This window comes from Tripterygium wilfordii, chromosome 5 (genome assembly GCF_013401445.1).
Source record: "Tripterygium wilfordii isolate XIE 37 chromosome 5, ASM1340144v1, whole genome shotgun sequence".
NCBI lineage: Eukaryota > Viridiplantae > Streptophyta > Magnoliopsida > Celastrales > Celastraceae > Tripterygium > Tripterygium wilfordii.
In genome coordinates, this window is record NC_052236.1 from 1,109,413 (window position 1) to 1,131,305 (window position 21,893).

Here is a 21,893-nt window from a genome sequence, read left to right on the forward strand (position 1 = left end):
ATTTTCAAACAAAACCTTCTCAAATCAATATGATGTTCATATTTTTGAATTAACTAATAAAAAGAGCTGTCATTCATATATGTACAATATCCAAGTATAGTAATATCTAAAATAAATACAAAAATTCCTGTCATGCAGCAATATATTCTTTTTGCTGTGATGAAACAATGATGAAAATTCTAATCCCCGACATACCAAAATAAACTAATATGAAGGTAGGCACAGTCAATTCCTATAGCCAAATTCAATACCCAACAACCGAGCATCCTGAATATTATAATTATAAAAAATATCTTTGTCAGCCGCTTCTAAATGAATATGTGTCTCACAGATGCACACTCTACAAGGTACTGACTTCTCATCACCTAATAAAAGAGAACAGTCCTCATAAAACCCATCCCGTGGAGGTAGATTTAATAAAGAACGTTTTGAAGCCAATACACTCTGATCACTGTAAGTCCTAAATTGATAATGGTCATTCGCTGCCAATACGATACGATGGGGACGACCTAAGAGTTCTGACACATACTTCATATCACCGCTGCCTAGAGCATGGCGAACACGGGTAGATGAGACTTGTCCTCTCTCTTTTAGATCACCTAAGTTCATGCTTCTCAGGTCTTGATTTTTGTCCATGACTGAATTTATAATGTAAGCTTCCATACCATACTCCTCACACAGCCTAACAAGTTCTGATGCATTGCCAGCAGCTTTGTATCCAAAACGGTAGTTTTCACCTGTAACAGTCACACCAATAATACTTCTACTTCAACATAATAAGGATTCATCATCTACATTCAAAATCTTTTAAAAAAAAATTTAACCCGGAAAGGCTAAAAGTGAATTGAAGCCATTTACCTGCCACGACACCACATACTTCAAGCTCCTTTGACAACTTCTCAACAAATTGCCGTGGAGTGAGATGTCGAACACTAGAAAATTCAATTTGGAACTCCTCTGGGGCTACGTTATTACCACAGTATGGGGCCCAAGAGGAAAGGACTCGCTTCCTATCACATTTGGCTACTATAGGAGCTCTGTTCATAGAAATTAACATGTGAATGGAATATGTATATAAAGCAGCATAAAAACCTTGTGTATCAGCAATAGATGAATTAGAAAAAAGAAAAAGAAAAAGAAAAACTCCTGGTGAAAGCCTTCTTCTTCTTTTTTGTTTGAGGGGGATGGTTAATCTACTTGATACCATGGTCAGACCTTCACAATGATTTTACATAATAGATCCATGCAAAAGACAAACAACTCCCGTGCACAAGGCTTCCACAGTGGGTGGGGGTCAGGGACAGACAATATGTACGTAGACGTTACCCCCACATAATATGTGGAGAGGATGTTCCCAGGAATTGAACATGTAAGCTTGAAGAAGAACATGAAAATATGAGTGATAAAGTTGAATACATATTGTCCTAAGCTTCAAATGCAGCTAACCATTTATTCTTTTTACCAGCCACGATGCATAATAAAAACGTATTCTCACAAACTGCTAACATCCAACTACAAAATCATGGGACGTGATGCTTATTACATCATATAATTATGACACATTAAATCTAGCTGTAAATTGAATGCCAAATTATTAAATAAAGAGCATTTTCCATACCTGGGCTCCCAACCAAGAACTTCTGCCATTCCAACAAATGATAGAAGATATGGAACTCCAACCTTTGATGCTTGAATGGCTAGTTCTCGATGACCAATGTGAAGGGCATCAAATTTTCCTAATGCTACTATCCCTCCTGGTAGAATGGTGACCAGAAGTCCAATTTACAAGTTTTAGATCCCTACATATAAAAAAAAGGCATATGCGTATGCACGTTTCTTACACAAATTAAGGACAACAACACAAGCAAGCACAAACAACAGGAGAGAAGGCGTCCTGCCCATGACATCATAATGAAATTGAAAGTAACAACCTTTCTTCAGTTCCACTTTACAAACAAGGCATATATCAATTAATGAATTACTATAAGCAAATTAACCAATATCTTATGGTAGCTAAATATACAAGCAGGCATTTGGAGCTCAGTAGGTGAAACATTAAGAACTATTCAAATTAGAATTTAGAAAAATATTTCTCAAACTCCGGAGCTCGTATTACGTTCTCCTTGACTGAAAGCTAAAACATCTAGAAGCTGATAGTCACCATTGCTCTAAATTTAGGGACAACCTCCACATGTAACAAAATAAAACCAGAAATAACAAAGAGAAGGGGTCATCATCATCAACTGAACCTTTATCCCAAAAATTTGGGGTCGGCTACATGAGTTTATGAGAACATCACCAAAAATCCACCAAATATATTTGTTTCACCATAACAAAGAGAAGGGGTACATATAGAAAAACAAATTATAACAATAATAGAAACAACATACCTGCCACTGAGGACAATCCTTCAGAAGGAACTTCATGATCATCTTCTCGTTGGCTTGGCAAAAAGAAAAGAAACAAGAAATTGAAAAATGATGGATATATTGGAAAGATATCTAACAGATCATAGTGGCGATACATAGAAGTATAATGTTCCCAAAATACGGAGGAATAAGAAACAAATTCAATGTTCTATCACACATGCAAAGTAAAATAAACAACGAATCTCAGAACAGGCATATTAACAGAAGATTTTTCGTTTTTTTTATTTTAAAATTAATTCCTCAGTGTTCACAATCGTAGCATTCAAAGACACATGATATGAGAGCTACAACTGCAATAAGATTTTCAAAATTTTACTATTCATGACTCATGAGCATCCAAAGAACTAATGGTGTGAGCATCAAAATAATTTAAAGAGATGCATTATGTTGATTTATGTTTCTCTATAGAGACTCAACAATGACAGCTCCAAGCCTCATACATAAAATAAAAGTTGTCCCAGCAGTAGTCTATTATAACCAAAAAAAGTTTTCCCTGAACTACTAACATGAACAGAATTAAATCCCAGAAACGAACTCTTTACCATTACTTTTGGATTTCAAATAAAAAGAAAGTTTCTTGAACCCATTCCATAACACTCCGAAAATCACCACAAAAAAAGCTTCATAATTTAAGCTTATTCATATTTGCGGGATTAGGAATAATCAGTATCATGCATTCTTTGGCTGAAAATTTCCAAACGGAAAAAATAAAATTGAAGAGAACCTGAAACAATCAGAGAGAATAGGAGTATCTTCGGGTGATTTGGACTGTAAACTCGAAGAAGAAACCATTCTCTGCTGTGATCGATGATGGTGGTGATTTTCACCAGTAATCGTAACTGAGGGAGCTTTCACCATGAAAGAGGAGGAAAGCTTAACGATTTTGGAGCTGCAAAACCCTAATCCGAATTCGAATCCAAGGTAGTGGTACTGATGCTGATGATAACTACACTCTAGGAAGCGATGGGATAGACGAGAGCCACCGCCCGCCAACATTATCAAGTTCCGCACTCTTATCTCTTCAATCTCCCCTTGTTTCGCTTCCCAATTTGTAGTTTTTGGTGACTTCAACGTGTTCTTTGCTCCTCCATAGCTATGGCTGTAGTAGTTGTGGTAGAATTCTGTTTTTGACTGAAACACAACAATGTTATTTGGGAAATATACATCCAAACCCCTATACTTTTGATCTGTCGCAAACTCACCCTCTATAGTTTAAATTTTTTTTACAAAATGACACTTCTTTGAGGTTTTAATTTTTTATAGGATAAGTATTGTAGAAACTCATATACTTATCAAAAAGGGTGAATTGAGTTCTCATATCCCTCGACTTTAAGAAATGTTTCAAAGAAGTTCTCAGACCACTTTTTCGTCATAACATAAATAACATGGCAGTATTGATCCAAACTTCTGTTAAAAACATGTTGATGTAGACCTTAATATATGACATGACATTAAATTTGACAAAAAAATAAAATTATGTGTAAAAGGCAACATGGTTTAAAAAGAAAAATAAAAAAATCAGACACAATCCTTCTTTGTTCTCTTCCTTTCCCTCTCGGAGGGGTCAATAAGCATGGCTGCTGATGAGGAAGGGCGGCAAATCTTCGGTCCACTCAAGTTCGAAGCGTAGTGAACAAATCGACTCATCACATATCTCAAATCTATCTTTGAAGATGAAGTCAACAGCAATGGAATGGCCTCCATCACAGATCTCTGTATATGACCCTATCGTGACTATCCTCAGCTCCTCGCCATGATATTGAATCTCAATTTCCTCTCCTCTCATTCTCTCCCAATAATTATATTTTTTTTCTGAGCAGCAGGCATATAGATGGTCGTTTCAACTGCTATCAATGACGTGCTCGTCTTTAGCGGCCAAAACAAAAATAATAAAGATCTCAATAATAATCATCTCAAAAGCATTCTAACAGTGTATGACATGCATTGATTGGATGTGGTTTTCAATTGATCATTTGTTATGATCTCGGCATACTCAATGAATACATGCAACACATTGTTAGGATACTTATGAGATGGTTATTATTGAGATCCCTAACATTGTTGCGGCCAAAATGAAGGAGCCTCAAGTGGCCCTTTTATCAGACCTGCAATTATTTGAACCCAAATTCGTGTTCGAACCCATAACCATTCAAAGGATGGAGCTGCGGATCATGGCCAATCTTAGTTGGAGACTACGCTCCATCACACCCTTCGATTATCTCCATCATTTCATCTCAAAGCTTCCTTGAGATGTTTCTGTGTTGAATTCAATTAAGGGGTTTTGATTTTCCTTTTGTTTTTTAAATTTGATTTATAACATGCCATGTTTGGAAATACATGTATTAATAATTTTTAACAAAATAAAATACATATAAAAAAATATAGTCCACATCATAGTTTTTTAACAACAAATTGTTGGAGGGCAAACATAGACCATTTCTTGAAGTCGAGGGGTTAATTTGATCCAAAAAAAAAAGCACAGATACTTAATGGCTCTTTTTGATAAGTACATGGACTTCTACGATACTTAACAAAAAAAAAGGGATTGGTGACGTTGTTAGAGAAATAGTTGAAACTGTAAGAAATAAAAATGTATCATTTGGTATATTTTCTTTTGACGTTGGCATTGATCTTGTCAGTTGTTATTGGTGTTGAGCGTGCATTGTCGACTATGAATAAACGGATTGAATTTTGTCACCCCTACCACCAACCGCTACCAAATGGATCCTAGACTTTGGTCCAAAAGACGGTCCGAACCGCACAGTTGCGGATTTTTGTTTTTATTTCAAAATATTATTTTATAATTTTTCAAAAAAGAATATTAAAAATATTTATTGAGCAATCGCATGCGTAATCATGAAGGAGTTAAGACCACGTCAAATTAATACGTGGTGGTATTTCATTGGTTGCCTCCATAAATATCTTAAGACGGTCATTGCATTATAAATCAAGACCTTGAGCCCTAAGTACTCACAACTCACAATCTTTCCGATCCAAACCGATTGAAGCGACTAGAAATCTCTCGCAAGGTACGCCCAATTGTTCTTCCGATATCTTCTTACTCGCAGTTCCTTTCGGCCTTTCTGATCTACGTGTGTAAACGGTTTGATTGTGTTTTTCCGATCTCTTTCTTACAGTTTTGATCATACTTTTCTAGATCTGTTTTGCTAGAATTGTTTCTTCTTTCCGTGCAATTTAGTTTTCTTATTATCTTTATGTGTTGCTTTCATCTTTTTTAGTCGCGGATCTAGTGATTGTAAATTTTGAATCGATCAATTTGTGACTGAATCTATTTTGTGGATTTATTGATATGTGCGGTTTATAATTTGGGGTTAGATTTCTAAGAACATATGCATACGGTTTTCTCTCCGTGCAATTTAGGGGTTTTTATTTTTTTTTATCGTCTTAATATTTCTGCTATCATCGCGATTGTAAATTTGAATCAATCAATTTGTGACTTAATCTATTTTATGCATTTATTGTTATATCTCTGTGTGGTTATGATTTGGAGTTAGATGTTGGAGAACATATGGATTTAGATATCTTTTTCTGTCTAGTTTGTTTTTTTCTTTCCGTGCAATTTTTTTTTATCGTCTTGATGTGTTGCTATCATCTTTTTTAGTCACGGATCTAGGGAATTGTAAATTTTGAATCGATCAATTTGTGACTGAATCTATTTTATGTATTTATTGTTATCTATCTATAATTTGGGGTTAGATGTTGGGGGAACATATGCATATGGATATCCTTGTCTGTTGACGATGTTTTTATTGATTCTGGGCAGTTCACTATATCAGTTGATTCTTTCTATGTATTTGATCCTTGCAATGAAAATTTAATGCATAAATTTCTCTTTACGTGAACAAACCCATCTTGAAAGTGCTTTTTCCAATTTTTGTTAAGTGCTGTCCCTGAAACAGCAATTGAAAACGTACTTTTTCATGTAGCTCTCTTTTATTAAATAATCTTCATATACATTTCAGTTTCAATATGTTTTGATTTGGCACTAATTGCTATCAGCCTATCTAGTCTTTTTGGTTCGTGATGACTGTGTAACTTGTTGATGTCTGTGTGGAACAGTTGATGGTGTTAGTTTTTGGGGTGTGATGCTAATTTATTGTGTGGTAAATTATAGAAGGGTATTCTGCTTACTGGTGTAGTGCCTGTTGTGGGTGATGGGTTTTTGGAAATATGAGTGCTTTTTATTGTAATAATTCACAGAACATTAACTTTAAATGTTGCAAATGCTATTTTTACTGGTCTTTGCGAATGTTGTTGATTTTAGTTGACTGTGTTTGTAAATGCCTGGTATGTCTCTTGCATTTCTTTTCTATTAGAGTTATCATAAAATGGTGTATCTCATTTATTGAATGAGATATTCTCTTTGTGCCATTTCTTGGGGAAAATAAGAAACTAATGCTTGGTTAACTGTAACAAATTATTGGATATTGAATTTTTTTTCCTGTTTTTGTTCGTTTGAATGTTCTTATATTTTGTTTGGAATTTATTGATGCCATTGTGGTCGATGTGGATTTGCAAGATGCTTTTTTCTGATTTTTGTTAGTGCTTGGTTTTGAACAGATGCAGATCTTTGTGAAAACCCTCACTGGCAAGACAATCACTCTTGAGGTAGAAAGCTCAGATACAATTGACAATGTCAAAACCAAGATCCAGGACAAGGAGGGCATCCCTCCAGATCAGCAAAGACTTATCTTTGCCGGCAAACAACTTGAAGATGGCAGGACCCTTGCAGATTACAATATTCAGAAAGAGTCCACTCTCCATTTGGTGCTTCGTCTGCGTGGTGGAATGCAGATTTTTGTGAAAACACTTACTGGGAAAACCATTACATTGGAAGTTGAAAGTTCGGATACTATTGACAACGTCAAGGCCAAGATCCAGGACAAGGAGGGTATCCCCCCAGACCAGCAGAGGTTGATTTTTGCTGGGAAACAGCTTGAAGATGGAAGGACCCTCGCTGACTACAACATCCAGAAGGAGTCCACTCTTCACTTGGTTCTTCGCCTTCGCGGTGGTATGCAAATTTTTGTCAAGACACTCACCGGAAAAACCATCACCTTGGAGGTGGAAAGTTCCGATACCATTGACAATGTCAAGGCCAAGATCCAGGATAAGGAGGGCATTCCTCCAGACCAACAAAGGTTGATCTTTGCAGGCAAACAGCTCGAGGATGGGAGGACTCTTGCCGACTACAACATCCAGAAAGAGTCCACGCTGCACTTGGTCCTTCGCCTGCGTGGTGGTATGCAAATTTTTGTGAAGACTCTTACAGGGAAAACCATCACCTTGGAGGTGGAAAGTTCAGATACCATTGATAATGTCAAGGCAAAGATCCAGGACAAGGAGGGTATCCCACCAGACCAGCAAAGGTTGATCTTTGCTGGAAAGCAACTTGAGGATGGTCGCACCTTAGCTGACTACAACATCCAGAAGGAGTCGACCCTTCACCTAGTACTCCGTCTTCGTGGTGGTATGCAAATCTTTGTCAAGACCCTTACTGGAAAGACCATCACCCTTGAGGTCGAGAGTTCGGATACCATTGACAATGTGAAGGCAAAGATCCAGGACAAGGAGGGAATCCCACCAGACCAGCAGAGATTGATATTTGCTGGCAAACAGCTTGAGGATGGAAGGACTCTGGCCGATTATAATATTCAGAAGGAGTCTACTCTACACTTGGTGTTGAGGCTGCGTGGTGGGATGCAAATTTTCGTGAAGACCTTGACTGGGAAAACCATCACGCTGGAGGTGGAGAGTTCAGATACAATTGATAATGTGAAAACCAAGATCCAGGACAAAGAGGGGATTCCGCCAGACCAGCAGAGGTTGATTTTTGCTGGGAAGCAACTGGAGGATGGGCGTACTCTTGCAGATTACAATATACAGAAGGAATCGACCCTGCATCTCGTTCTCCGCCTCCGTGGTGGTTTCTAAGTTGAATAATAGTTCTCTGAGGTTTCTAAGATGGTTTTTGTTCTCGTTATGCACTTATGCCTGGCTTTATTTTAGTACTTGTTCTGTGTTGGGTCGCCATTGTGTGATGGCTTGTTGGAGTTTTTATAAGCAGCTTGTCTTGTTCTTTTCAGATGGTTATATGCAGCTATTATATAGTTTTATTTTCATGTTCTCTTGAACCATTTGGTAATTGCATTAAGCTTCAATTTATATAAACACACAGTTCTGTTATCTCTAATAAAATGAAGTGGTACAGGAACGAATGTTGTTGAGAGCAGCTCAAAATTATTGGAATGAAAATAAATTACCCAAACCGTGGGCTGTTAGCAGAGTTAGGGTTATTGGTCAGGTTAAGACACTTAAAAAAACGTTGGGTGAGGCCCGATCTGGACAGTTACCCGGGTTCCGTCCTGATGTACACCTCAGTGTTATTTGTTAAAGCGAAAGGCGCATGATTCGTCAAACGCAAGAGGTGTTAGGTGCGCAACCGAGTGGAGTTAGCTGGGATTTTTCTTTTTAAAAAGAATAAATACAAGATAAAAATTAAAAATTCATTAAAAAAAGATAGGGGTAAAGCTTAAAAATTCTTTTAAAAAAATGATAAATACATGATAAAGCTTAAAAAAAAATTAAAAAAAAAGAGGAGGAATACATGATAAGCTTAACAATCTTTTTTTATCGTAGGCAAAACTTCTTAAAATCCTTTAAAAAATGATAAATACATATGATAAGCTAAAAAAAAAGGATAAACGAGGCATCAGACAAGGAGAGAAGAGGTGAGAGGCAGCAGAATTAAAGTGTGTGATTAAGGATTTTGGTAAAAAAAATCTAAATCATAAATCCTAAAAATTAATCTCTAAACACTAATGCCTAAATTCTAATATGTTATTTTCAAAAAATTAGAATTAGAAATTGGAGCTCTATCCCTCCCTATTTATATTGTTGACTCATCAAGTATCATTTCATTCGATATGTATGAATTCTTATTTCTTGGATATTCTCAATTGGTTATAGACTGAACTTAAATCGAAGAGATGAGATAAGTGGGCTAAACTATTAGGTCCAGACAAAACAAAACATTGCTGCAAATACATTTCATAAAAATTAGAGGTGACAAACCTCCCCAAGGAAATATATATAACTGAATTAACACCAGAAATGCAAGCACACCCTTGGCAACTTCTGTGATGGAACAGCATGCCAAATACTAACCTATCTAAATTCTTCAGTTAATGTCTAATCATTGGGGAAAATCATATTTCCTCCCACCCTTGACAGAAAGGATAGAATAAGAAACCGAACGAGGGAGAAAACTAATATCACCGGCAAAAGTTTGGCCATTTACACTCTGATGAAAAAAGATATTTGATGAGCTTTAAAAGAGATCCAGGAAATCCTATGTTGTTGGGGCTAACTGCTTCAATTTGGCCTGCAAGATTGCACCAGCTTCATCGGCAACACTCTTCTTTTTTGATGCAAGCTGCATTTTGAATTTGACAATTATGTTGTTAAGAGAATATGGAGGCAGATGGACCATAAATGCAAAAAAAATTATTACTAGATTAATATGTACACAAGCTTCAGCTCCGAAATAAACACCCTAAGTGAGGAAATGCATCATAGATCCCTAAATTAAAGTTAGAACGATTTACTTTATAACAAAGTAGTCCACAAAGCAAGGCAGCAGACACAAACATGTATCCTACTCGCTATTTGGAGTTGGAATACAAATTTTTCTCTCAGAAAAATATTACAAGTCTTCTGTAATAAAAGCGAGGCAGCTGCCCCCTTCTCCATTTCCTATACTTTCTAAATCCTGCAGGCGACAGACCCATAGTTTGGTTTTTCTATGATGTCAAAAACTGATGGAATTTGGCATAACTGCATTCACTTCCAAGCCACGTTATTTTCAGCCCACCACCATTCTTTGATCTCTCATCCCCTAAAGCAAACCTAAATAGGTACCCTAAGTTTTTAATCATCTACTTCTCCTCCAGGTACTAGAAAGGGGCAGCTAACCTTCTGTATATGAAGCATCCTTATTTTTATATTTCTAAATGCCGGTGTAAAGGTGGATTAAATCCTCCAAATCCCACTCCATATGAGAATACCAAATTTAAAACCATAACAAAACTATCAATCCAAGAAATATGCTTTGAAATAATCAACACAAATATAAATTAATGATTGAAGTACTTTATCTTCAATCATAATTTGAAACTTTTAGACTCAAAAAGCATCCTCTCAGCTGCTCCATCATCTTCCAATAGCCATACTCTCACCGATGGAGAAATGAGCTAAAGAGACACCTATACGAAACTTCCAGGCAACAAGGAGAACATCATGCAGTTTCCAAACTTTCACATCCTCCACAATGTTCGCTGATAAACTTAATACTGAGCAGATTCGAGTCACATTCTACATATCTCAAATGTAACAATACGTTTTGTCTAAAGACATCATCTACAGAGGGAAGGGAGGGGGTTGCACCTCATGGGCCATGGCCCAAGGTGGTGAGACGTACACCACTAAAGCGAGTGGTACTTCTCAATAGTAGCACTTTTAGTTGGGGTTTCCATGACCTTTTGAAAGAAAAAGTATTTTACTACAGGCAAGAAGGTAAGGACAAACTAACAGCCTGGATGTACAGTTCTTCACCACAACCAACAAAACCTGGAAACAATCTCTCCCTAATGCAGGGCTATGGCTGTGTATATATTGCCCTTCCCTGACCCCACCTCCCATACGTGAGCCTTATGCACTTGAGTTGATTAACCTTAGAACAACTTAAATGTTCAGATTTAAAGTTACTAAGGATTTCCTTCTCTTCTACGAAAGGGTAGCAGAAACACTATACAGACGAATAAAAATGAACTGATTAAAAAACTGTTAGTCTGTCTAAAAGCTCTTACGAGAATGTAGTGATTACTTGATGAAATACTTAAGAGGCATCTCCTTACAAGTAGGTTTCAATAAAACAGAGTGGTGTATATTTACCCATGCTCCCAAGTGCACCTAGTGGTTTCAAGGTTGATTGGGGCAATCCTGACAATTCTACAAGTTGAATGGAGGTTTTATAAAGAGAATCGAGAACCTTCAGACATAAAGGCAGTCTAGAAGATGAACAAATAGAAGTAGATAGTTCGAATGCACTGAAATTCTCCCGCCAATGCACAATATCTATCCAGATGACATCAATCACGAGACTTCAGACCAGGAAGTCTAGCAGTCTAGAAATGAACAACTTGAAGCAGCCATCCTAGATTTTAGACTACGAATCATAATAATTACCAGAATGATTCCAAAGGGCACGCTAGTCATTAATCTTCATAACAGCATAAACCTCAGTTGCAGGACTACAGACCTTACAAAAAGACAGTATATGATAGAAAAATATTTTACTAGGGTATATTAACAGTCAATTTGCAACAATTCACAACTTTTTTACGCATTGGATTTTTCCTTCATTTGTATTCAGTTAGGCGCACATACAGCCCACACCATGTAATTTGTTTTACTACTAATGATTAACAACATCCAATCTAACCATGGATAGGATAAACTTATCAAATATCCTCAGCTTGGCAGATTAATTAAGTACATTTTACAAGAAATTGTCAGAACATACCTCAAGAAGTTGGTCAAAATTAGACTTAAGCAAGAGGATCTTACGCGAACAATAATCCTTGCCCTCGGCCATGGTTTTCTGATACAAACACAGAACAGAAAAAAGAAATTCAACACGGGATAAGCATCAACGCCTCGAATGAAAATGTTAGTGAATAATAATCTCGATCAACTACCTCAACGAAGTAACCAGTGCCAATATCAACCAGGACTTTCTCCTCCTCGTCAAGCGTTCCCGGTACATAGAGCGAGGCAGTGAGAGGCACAAGCATTTTCTTCCCTATACTTCCAAAAAACATACACCAATAAAGGGAAACAGATCATTTTAGTTGTTTATTCTTCAATCGATAGCCAGAGAAAGCAGTAGGGATGAATGATTGACATAAGAACCTTTAGGGCGAAGCGAGAGATCGTTGAGGGCGGAGGAGGCGATGTCGAGGCGATTGATGGCGGTGCGAATGTTGTTGAGGCTGTCTTGGAGGAGATTCACTTCCAGATCAACCTGCTCTTTGAGTGCTTTCAGTTGCTCCAGGCTCATCTTCTCCATCTCCGATCGTGCCGCGACCTGAGTAATCCCTCCTCTCGACGGCGACGCCATTATTGATCTTCTCTTTCTAGCTCGCGAGTAAACGGTCTTATTAAACTCTACTACTTTCTAGGTTCTCACTTTCTCCTCTTGTTTTACTTTTACCACTCAAAGATGAATCAGGTTTTTTTGTATATCGGGTTATATGAGGCCCATTGGGCCCATTGGGAAATATGTTTCCGGAAATATTCGCATTTTGAACACAAATATATCTAATTCAATCGATTGTCAATCGAATCACTTTTCATTAGTCAATTGTCAATCAAACCACCTCTCGGCGATTGGTTTCTCTACTTTTAGTCCCATACACAATGCAACGAATGTCCCAATACCCTAATATTACATCCCAAAATGTGACCCCAGATCTATATGTTAAATAAAAAACGCTAAGGACTCCAATAAAAAACATCTCAGTTATCCCAATAGTGGATATTATCCCTTGATTGATGTAAGTGTAGGGGTCCACAAAATCTTGTGATTGAACCAGAGAAGTAACACATCCACTACTGGGATATGATTGTGATGCTTTTTACTGGGATCCATATATCACTTATGATGTTAAATAACAATTTATTATAAACACATGTAAGACTCACTTAACATCCAATACTCCACATTAATAAGGATGCAATACTCCACATTAATGGGGTCTTTTGAGGTTACATTTTGGGATACCAAACATTTTCCAAATATAAAATAGAATAAATTAGAGTTAACCAACAAGTTTATTATTGTTGTTATTATACTTGGGAATTATAACTCCAATTTAGGGTTGTAAACGAATCAAGCTCGACTTGGCTCTCGTTAAGAGCTCGTTCGATTAGTTTAATAAATCGAGGTCGACCAATTTTTCTAAGATCATATTGTTAACAAGCCAAACTCGAACATGAAGTTGTTCGGCTCACGCGAACAAACTTGTTAAGATACTCGCAAGTTAGCTCGTTTATAGTTCACAAACAATCTCATTTAAGTTTTTATTTTGTTTTAACGTTTGTGTAAGTGTTTGTTGTATTGTTCAAGAACCAACTCATTACCCAACTCGCGAATGAGGTTGTAAACATGCTCGTTAATGTCTTATCAACAAAACTCATAACTTGTTCATGAACAAAACTTAAGCTCGTTTACTTGATGAAGCTTGAGTCGAACAACAATTTTGAAGCTCATTAAAGGCTCGCTCGAGATCAAACTCATTAAAAAAATTTAATAAACAAACACGAACACCCTTAAGCTCGACTCGGCTTAATCAAACTTATGGCTCCATATATGGACATGTAACAAGGTCCACATAACTCTCAATTTCTGTTGTTAGCTTCATTTTTTAGGGTTAGGTGGGGGAGGGGTCTTTAGTATGAATGAACCAAATCATCTAAGAATTAAGATGTCCAATTAAGAAAGGTTCATTGGACTTCAATATTTGTAGGCTAGTTCTTATCACTCTTAGTGCGGCAGTGCGCTAGTTCATTATTTGTGGGCTGCTAATTTTGGACCTTTCCACTGCAAGGCCAACTAACAAGGGCCCAACCCAACTAGTGAAAATGTAAAAGGATCAACCTCTTTGCAATTTCATGTGGCTAAATGCTGCAATCAGGTTACATCATTAGAGATCCCTCACTTTCCTACATTGCAATTAACATGTGGATCCACCAACTATTGGATCCTTACAACTTGTGCATTTGCAATTTTGAACATCAAGGAAAACAACATGAGGATTATATTAGATGAACCTATTTGCACCTCATTATTTATTGAGTACACCCATTCTAAATAAACTCCACCTAAAAATATAACAATTATGAGTTCATCACATTTTGTGTTTTTTCTACAAAACACAATCTATACCCTTAGAGCCCTAAATCCTAATTCATCTTGGTCCAAAACCTCTCTCACTCTTATCTCCTTCTCTCTGAAATCACAAGACACAAATCAACACAGAACACAAATCAATATCTGCTGGTGGAAGCTGACACCAAATTAGTCTGAATATGGTGTTGCGACGAAGCTGATAGCAACTTCCTCTTGATTTACTTCTTGTCGGGTCCCTCGCCAATAGGTCTTGATACAAGTTTGTAGGAATTTGGATAAGCATCTCCATCTGATCTTTCATAGTTGAGAGGCAAAGGAGTTGTTTCATCTTCTAAATCGATATTCTTTCATTTCTTAAGCCCATCAAAACCCCATTGTTTTTTCGAGATTTGGGTGCTTTCTCATCATTTCTAGTACCATATCCACCCCCACCCCCACCTCCACCCCCACCACCATCACCCTGTCCCTCTCTCTACTCTCTTAGAAATAGAGTCTTGAAAGGTTTCCTCTTAACCCTGTCCGTGCTTCCACTCTCCTTCATGATCTCCATTGGTGAGCTCTTTGGCATAAGAATTGAGGAGGGAGAGAAGGATTTGGGGAAGGTAGGTGAAGAAGGAGAGAAGGATTTGGGGCTAAGAGTAGTAAGGTCAGTGGGGGTGCTGATAGATTAGGTTTTTTAAGTTTTGAGGGTGTACTTAATAAATGATGAGATGCAAATAAGGTTCATCCTATATTATTAGAGGACACCCCCCTAAAGAATCTAGGGACTAACCACTACGCTTACCTAAACAACAAATATGATAATAATCTAATTCGGGTTAGGGTCTGGATAAGTAAACCATTGTTTTTAGACCTGGATTTGATTTTAAATCGGACAAAATTTTGTATTTAAACTCAGATTTCGAACATATAACTTATGTCCAAACTTAATTTATTCTGGATCGAACAAATTCGGTCATCCAGACCGAACAGAGTTTTACCACTCTTAATGCACAAATGGGTCTAGGGGTGGGCCAACTCATGGGTGGTTCATCTTTAAAAAGAGAAGAAAACATCAAATTACCAACCCTCTTCTCCCTCCTTCATAAACGGGTAAGAAAATACTTTCAAACATGCCATAACTAAACCAGTCAAGAAACATGTGTACTCTGAAAGACCACTAAGTTTCTTGCTTCCATGCACCAGTGCTGATAAATGAAGTCTTCAACATAAATCAGTACTTGAAAGTTGAAAGTCCACCCCCATCTGTAATACTGATAGCTGCAGTTACCAGCAATACCAAGTTCAATATTAATCAAAATTTCTACATTCTGGAGACTGGTGACAGAAGCTATAATGCAGAGAACATCTAAAGCATAGAGAAATACTTTAATCCTTCGGCTTTTGTTGTTATAGACGACAGAAAAGATCGTCCAAAAGCATAAGAAACTCAAACAAAGCAAGGCAGATTGACATTATTAGGGGAAGAATAAGTTCATATTTACATAGAGTCAAGGTAATGGCAGAAACAAACAGGAGGGAATGAGCAAGAAAATACCATTCAAGATAAAGAAATGGGTTTTTTTTATTCACAAACACAGGCACCCACAAACAATCCACCTACATATATGCAATACATTATTTTCACACAGATGAATCTGAGAAGAAATGACTAAAATACTGAAGAATTTTTCCAAAACAGAGGTATTACAGAGAGGCACCAGAGCCTTTCATTTCTCACACACCATGTCTCTATTTGAGATCACCAGTCCAAAACAAATGCTGTGAAATTGGAAGAGATGGAACCAAGACAATTTCATATTTCCACAGCCAATCATGAATTATGCAAACCTTCCATAGTAATCCAAATTGCAGCCAATAAAACAATCCCTGCCAGCCACAGAGGAAAATATTCCGACACAATGACTGGGATTACACACCGAATTAGAACAAATTCTGCAACAAATAAAGGATCCATTGTCCCTTTAAAACCTTCAGAATTCGTTCATTGTTTCCTTGAAGCAACAACAATTACCTAATTCTTGCACACTGGCAGTCAAATTTCAGACTGCAACAGGTGGAATTAGCACCATTTGCTGTTTTCCAACCAGAACAAACAAAGGCAATCACGGAATTCAAACAAAACCCCAAATTCCACAAAACCCTCTCAATCGTACCGAGATTTTCAATCTTCAAACCTAGTTCTTTGCTCCAATTCTCTTCCAACAAAAGCTCCTCAAAACCTAAACAATTTGAACTTCAAAATGCTAGTTAATCTCCCATTGATCACTAACAAACCCTAATTGAATGCATTAATTCATGCTTAAAAGTTCCCAAATTACCCCAAATCCTAAACTTCTAACCCTAAAATCCACTACAATTATTTCCCATCTTCACACACAAAGAACAATAAGAAGGATACACATAACCACATTCATATATATACCAACCACCACCACAACGTTCAGTCTTCAATACCAAATATCAACGGGCATCATCCTCTCTCCGACCAGAACTACCCGGTCCACCTGACAACGAAGCCAATAAATTGAGATGTCCCGGAAGGTAATTTCCCACCCTCGCTGCCGATGCCTCCCCCATGGCTGCCGCAACCGCCGCCTGCTGTTGCTGCATAAATAAGGTCTGCTGTTGAGAAACCATCTCCGGCGGTCCAGCAGCAAAGCCCCAAAAGTCCGCCCGCGGCTGCAACGCCCAAAAACCTCCCGTCGGAACAGCAGTCGTCTGTGCTAGCGAACCCACAATGGGCCCCACCGTCATACCACCACCATCGTCCTTGCCGTTATCATCCTCGGTGCTAATTCGCTTGCCGAGTATAAAAGGCGGACCAAGCAAAGGCTTGTGATCGAGAGAAGAAAGATTTGACGAAGTGGAGGAAGTCAAGGTAGTGGAGTTTCCCCCTCGAACAGACACGGAAACCGTGGAGAAACTAGCCGGTGTAGTACCAGTCCCAGTTGCGGCGATAATTGAGGGCTCAGCCTGGCGGAGCAGCCACTCGATGGTCTGACCATCGGACTTGTGACCTAGCTCGCGTGTGAGCTGAAACACTCTGGCCGCACAAATAATCGGCATCCTGATTCTCCGTCCACGTCCGTCTACCTTGCTGTGCCGGTCCTTAGACGGCGGCTTCTTCACTGCTAGAACGCCGTTCCCCTGCGGCTGCTGCTGCCTTAGCGGGTCAATTGTAGCGCCATTTGATACTCCGTTAGTGGCTCCCTCTGTATTTGACATGATCAAGCGAAGCAACGGTGGAATCGTAAGTGAAGCAGAATCCGTAGAGAGAGAAAGTGTGGGGGATTATGGTTTGTGAGTGAAGGAGTTTAGAGAGAGAAAATGAGGGTTTTTGGGGGGAAGAAGAGGGAACAGAGAGCTAATCATTGAGAGGCAGGAGCTGGTGGAGACAGGAGGGAGGGCACATGGTTGATGGACCCCACATACTATTTCCCCAGCTCACGCCCCACCCCTCTGCCTTTCTCTCTTTAGCGGACATATGTGTGTTATTTTTTCCCCACTCGCGAAAGCCACGCGCCTTTTATGTCTGGAGGAATCTGGGTGGGTGTTGTCAGAGTGGGGCTTCATTCATTTCCGTACCCCTTGAGTTTAGCTACGTGCGGTAACTTCATTACCCATTCATCGCTGGCCACGTCGCAGTGCTTATCTACATATTGGATGAGGTTCTCATTTTTTAAAGGAGTAATGAGGGGTGACAAAAATTCAATTTCGGATGGATTTTGGGTCAGAGAACATTTATGAAATATTTATATGTCCGAACCTTGATATGGATTGAATTTCAGATATATTTAATTGATTAAATTCGGGTTGGTTTAAATCTAGACAAGAAAATCAGACAATAATATAATTTAAGTTACGATCTGCACAAGTAACTCGAACAAGATTTATGTGTTTGGACCCGGACTTAATTTTAAACCAAACAAAAGATTTGTGTTTAGATCTAGATTTCGGACATATAACTTATATCTAAACTTGCACTCGTAACATGTATGTCCTATTTGTATTTGTGTTTTCCTTCCCTTATTTCCCACTAAACTAAAAAAAATATAGGGTTTATAATGTTGAGTTTTGATCAAAAAGTTGGTGTAAAAGACGGAAGAATCTTGACATAGGTAAATTCGTTCAGACGGGCAAAGAAGTTGTCCGGAGAGCTGGTGCGGATAGCACCTGCAGGAGGTAGACAGAGACATAATTGTCCTGACAGCTCGAGTAGCTGTCTGAATAGTTGATGGATAGCTTCAATTCTGAATGAGTTTTTTGTGCTACAAAGAGTGTTGAAAAATTACCACGGCATCCCCCCACGACAATATCAATAATAAAAGTGAAATAGGAATTGAGAGTAGCAACACAATCACAACACAAACAATTTATATGGAAAACTCCAAATTGGAGAGAAAAAAACATTGGTGTTTATCCAAGAATAGCCAAGAGCTCAGGAGATTATCATAAGCCTCAGTCCAAAACCTATTCTCTAACACTCTACATCTTGGAATCTCTCACAGTCTCACTCCCTAGAACCCAATTACACTAAGAGATACACCATAAAATTTCCCCACCTTGCTCTTTCTCACTAGGTATGGCCACCTCTCTAACCCATATTTAGAGATAACAAAACAATAGGAATTTAATTACATCCCTAGAAAACACTTCTATTTATACTAAAAGACTACATCTGTCCGGACAGCTACTTAGCAGTGTGAGTATGGTGTAATCATGCCTCCCAAAATTACCGTAACTTTGAGAGTGTTATAGATCGTATCCCTAACCATCTCTCATCTACACTTGTAGCATGTACGTCCTATTTGTATTTGTGTTTTCCTTCCCGTAGTCCCCACTAAACTAAAAAAACTAGGGTTTATAATGTTTACTTTTGATCAAAAAGTTGGTGTAAAAGACGGAAGAACGTTGGCAGAGGTAAATGCGTTTGGATGGGCGGGGAAGCCATCCGGATGGGACAACAGCTACATGAGGCAAACAGGGGGATAACTCTCCAGACAGTTGATGGACAACTTCGATTATGAATGAGTTTTTTATGTTATGAAGAGTGTTGGGAAATTACCCCAACATCCTAAACCGATTCAAAAATTTCTTGATCAAAAGTAACAAAGAATCTCTGTTTTGACAAATCTCGTTTTCCAAGTTGATCTCGAGTTAGGAATGTGATTGCTATAATTTTTGTAACTGAAAATATTTTGGGGAGAAACTCATTGGTAGAATTGAACTCAAAATTTTCTTCTACTATAAATACTAGTGGTTCATGAGTGTTTTTTATAGAGAGCAACAAAGGGTTGTGCGGTGAGCATTGGAAGAGAATAAGGGGTTTTATTCTCGGATTTTGCCTAGATTTCTTGGTGAAAGATTCCAAAAGAGATATGAGATAGAGTAGAGCTTATGATAATATCTTGAGATCTTAGGTATTCTTGGGTTTTTTCAATAGAGAGTTGCCAAACTGGTAAAGTTCGTTAAAAAGAAAAAACAAGAGTCAGAATTAAAATGTCTTTGGCTTTAATGAATCAGCCAGTAAGTTGAGTCAGAATTCGTAAATCGTAGCCTCTGCCAGCTGTGCTTATTTACATGATTTGCCACTGCAACATTTCAAGCGTTTTCGCTACTTGAAGCGTTGGATTCCGATGCTGCTGAATCCAACGGATGGTATTTCTCGTTGGGGTCTTATAATTGTAGGCCCCATGTTCCAGAAATTGTTTCGTGAACATCAAATACCAAAACTACCATCGGGGCATTACATTGTTGAATTTTTGAAAGGTGGTTGAGAAGGGCAAATTTGTCTTTGCAGACTAACGATTGGGGGTGGCAAAAAATGGTTTCAGCTCGCACAACAACATGTGTTTACGAAATATTTACATATATGAATCTTAAACAAGATTGAATTTCAGATGTACTTAATTGATCAAATCTGAATTGATTTAAATCCGGACAAGTAAATCGGATACTAATTAATTCGGGTTTGGGTCCGAACAAGTAAATCAGACAATGTTTATGTGTTTGAACTCGAACTCGATTTTAAGCCGGACAAAAATTTTGTGCGTGGACCTAGATTTCAGATGTATAATTCATGTCCAAACTTGATTTAATCAGGGTCGGACAAATTCAATCATCCAGACCGGACAAAATTTTGAATATTATGTAGGAAGAATATAATTTGGTATCTCTTATTCTGGGAGGGACTGGATGGGCAGGGGGTGGTGCTCCTCATTCAATATATATATGGATACATAAATGTTTTTCCCCCCTAATTCATGTATGTTTACATCTATGCATGAGAGAAAAAAGAGAGAGTATATTTTGCATTTTAGACGAGGGATGTTTGAACTCCAAAAGTACAAACAGATCGAGAATATTGTTCGTTTTAACTTTTAAGGCACGGCTCCGCATGAATTTGGTCTTATAGATCATCGTTATTGGTTCTTAAGCTCAGAAAATACGCCACTTGTGTGAGACATGCTAGAACTTTACTTATATACTACTCGGTTGCATTATGTCAATTTAATGTGGGATATAATCTTGACGCTCCCCTGCACTTGTGCGTTAAGTTATGTTAGACCCAATAAATAGACATGTAGAGGCCACGTCTAAATGGACTAAGACATTGCTCCGATATTATGTTGAAATTCTCAACCCAAACGTATTGAAGATATTGTCTCCTATGTACTATGGGCCCACACATATTTGTTCTTTAGCATCCTACTTTTTGTTGGTAAGCGAGTGCGCACTATACAAGTTTTGTCTGCTATAGGCATAACTCGGACCGTTATGATGGCGCATACAGAAGTTTCGTACATTACGACAAGTTAAGTTAGACCAAGACCTGGCTCGTGGTCATAACGATATTGCAGTGGGGATCAAATTTAAGAACTTCTGAATCAATACGATTTGACCCCAAAGAGAGATTGACTATTAGACTATCATCCAAGTGGTTGACTTGATCTTTCGAATCAATATGATTTGATCACAAAAAGATTAACTATTAGACTATCACTTAAGTGGTTGTCTCGATCTTCCAATACGGTTGACTCCATAGAAAAATTAATTAGTGATGGGCTCTACTACTAGACTTGATTAGTACATGCTTAGGCTATCCACATCAGACACTGGTAAATGAAACTGGACTCTAAATGTAGAGTTTCATTTTTGTCTTTTAGTGAAAATTGGGTTCACAGCAGTCACTGGGTATTCAACTGTAAAAACCAGTCTAGCTACAGTGAAACCCCACATCTTTGGGCTCACTGTAGCAAACGCTTCCTATTTTTTTGATTAAAAAATAGGAGAACAATAACCCACATTGATAAGGATCATCCAATTGAAGCCACGTTGATGAAGACCATCATATTGTAGGCTTTGTTGATGAAGGCCACGTTGAATAGCAACACACGTTGATGAAGACCTATTAAATAATAGGCCATTTATACAATTGATCAATGGCCCAGATTAATCCACTAATTTTA

General features: G+C 38.0%; 4 protein-coding genes across 4 annotated transcripts; 1 reads left to right on the forward strand and 3 right to left on the reverse strand.

The window, feature by feature from the left end:
• Positions 1-11: 11 nt before the first annotated feature.
• LOC119998227 (FAD synthetase 2, chloroplastic-like) lies at positions 12-3,560 on the reverse strand. Its single transcript, XM_038845491.1, has 5 exons — positions 3,154-3,560; positions 2,391-2,443; positions 1,619-1,754; positions 859-1,037; positions 12-737 (listed from the first exon to the last, which is right to left on the reverse strand). The coding sequence occupies exons 1-5, from the start codon at positions 3,423-3,425 to the stop codon at positions 226-228; spliced, it is 1,152 nt and encodes a 383-aa protein (XP_038701419.1). The 5' UTR covers positions 3,426-3,560; the 3' UTR covers positions 12-225.
• A 1,783-nt stretch (positions 3,561-5,343) lies between these two features.
• Positions 5,344-8,595, forward strand: LOC119998207 (polyubiquitin-like). Its single transcript, XM_038845466.1, has 2 exons — positions 5,344-5,458; positions 7,011-8,595. The coding sequence occupies exon 2, from the start codon at positions 7,011-7,013 to the stop codon at positions 8,382-8,384; it is 1,374 nt and encodes a 457-aa protein (XP_038701394.1). The 5' UTR covers positions 5,344-5,458; the 3' UTR covers positions 8,385-8,595.
• An 879-nt stretch (positions 8,596-9,474) lies between these two features.
• LOC119998209 (probable prefoldin subunit 5) lies at positions 9,475-12,705 on the reverse strand. The gene is made up of 4 exons (XM_038845468.1): positions 12,423-12,705; positions 12,209-12,312; positions 12,034-12,111; positions 9,475-9,885 (listed from the first exon to the last, which is right to left on the reverse strand). The coding sequence occupies exons 1-4, from the start codon at positions 12,628-12,630 to the stop codon at positions 9,802-9,804; spliced, it is 474 nt and encodes a 157-aa protein (XP_038701396.1). The 5' UTR covers positions 12,631-12,705; the 3' UTR covers positions 9,475-9,801.
• Positions 12,706-15,935: 3,230 nt separating this feature from the next.
• On the reverse strand, positions 15,936-17,834 carry LOC119998208 (transcription factor TCP21-like). Its single transcript, XM_038845467.1, has one exon. It carries the CDS (start codon positions 17,647-17,649, stop codon positions 16,885-16,887), a length of 765 nt encoding a protein of 254 aa, XP_038701395.1. The 5' UTR covers positions 17,650-17,834; the 3' UTR covers positions 15,936-16,884.
• Positions 17,835-21,893: the final 4,059 nt, after the last annotated feature.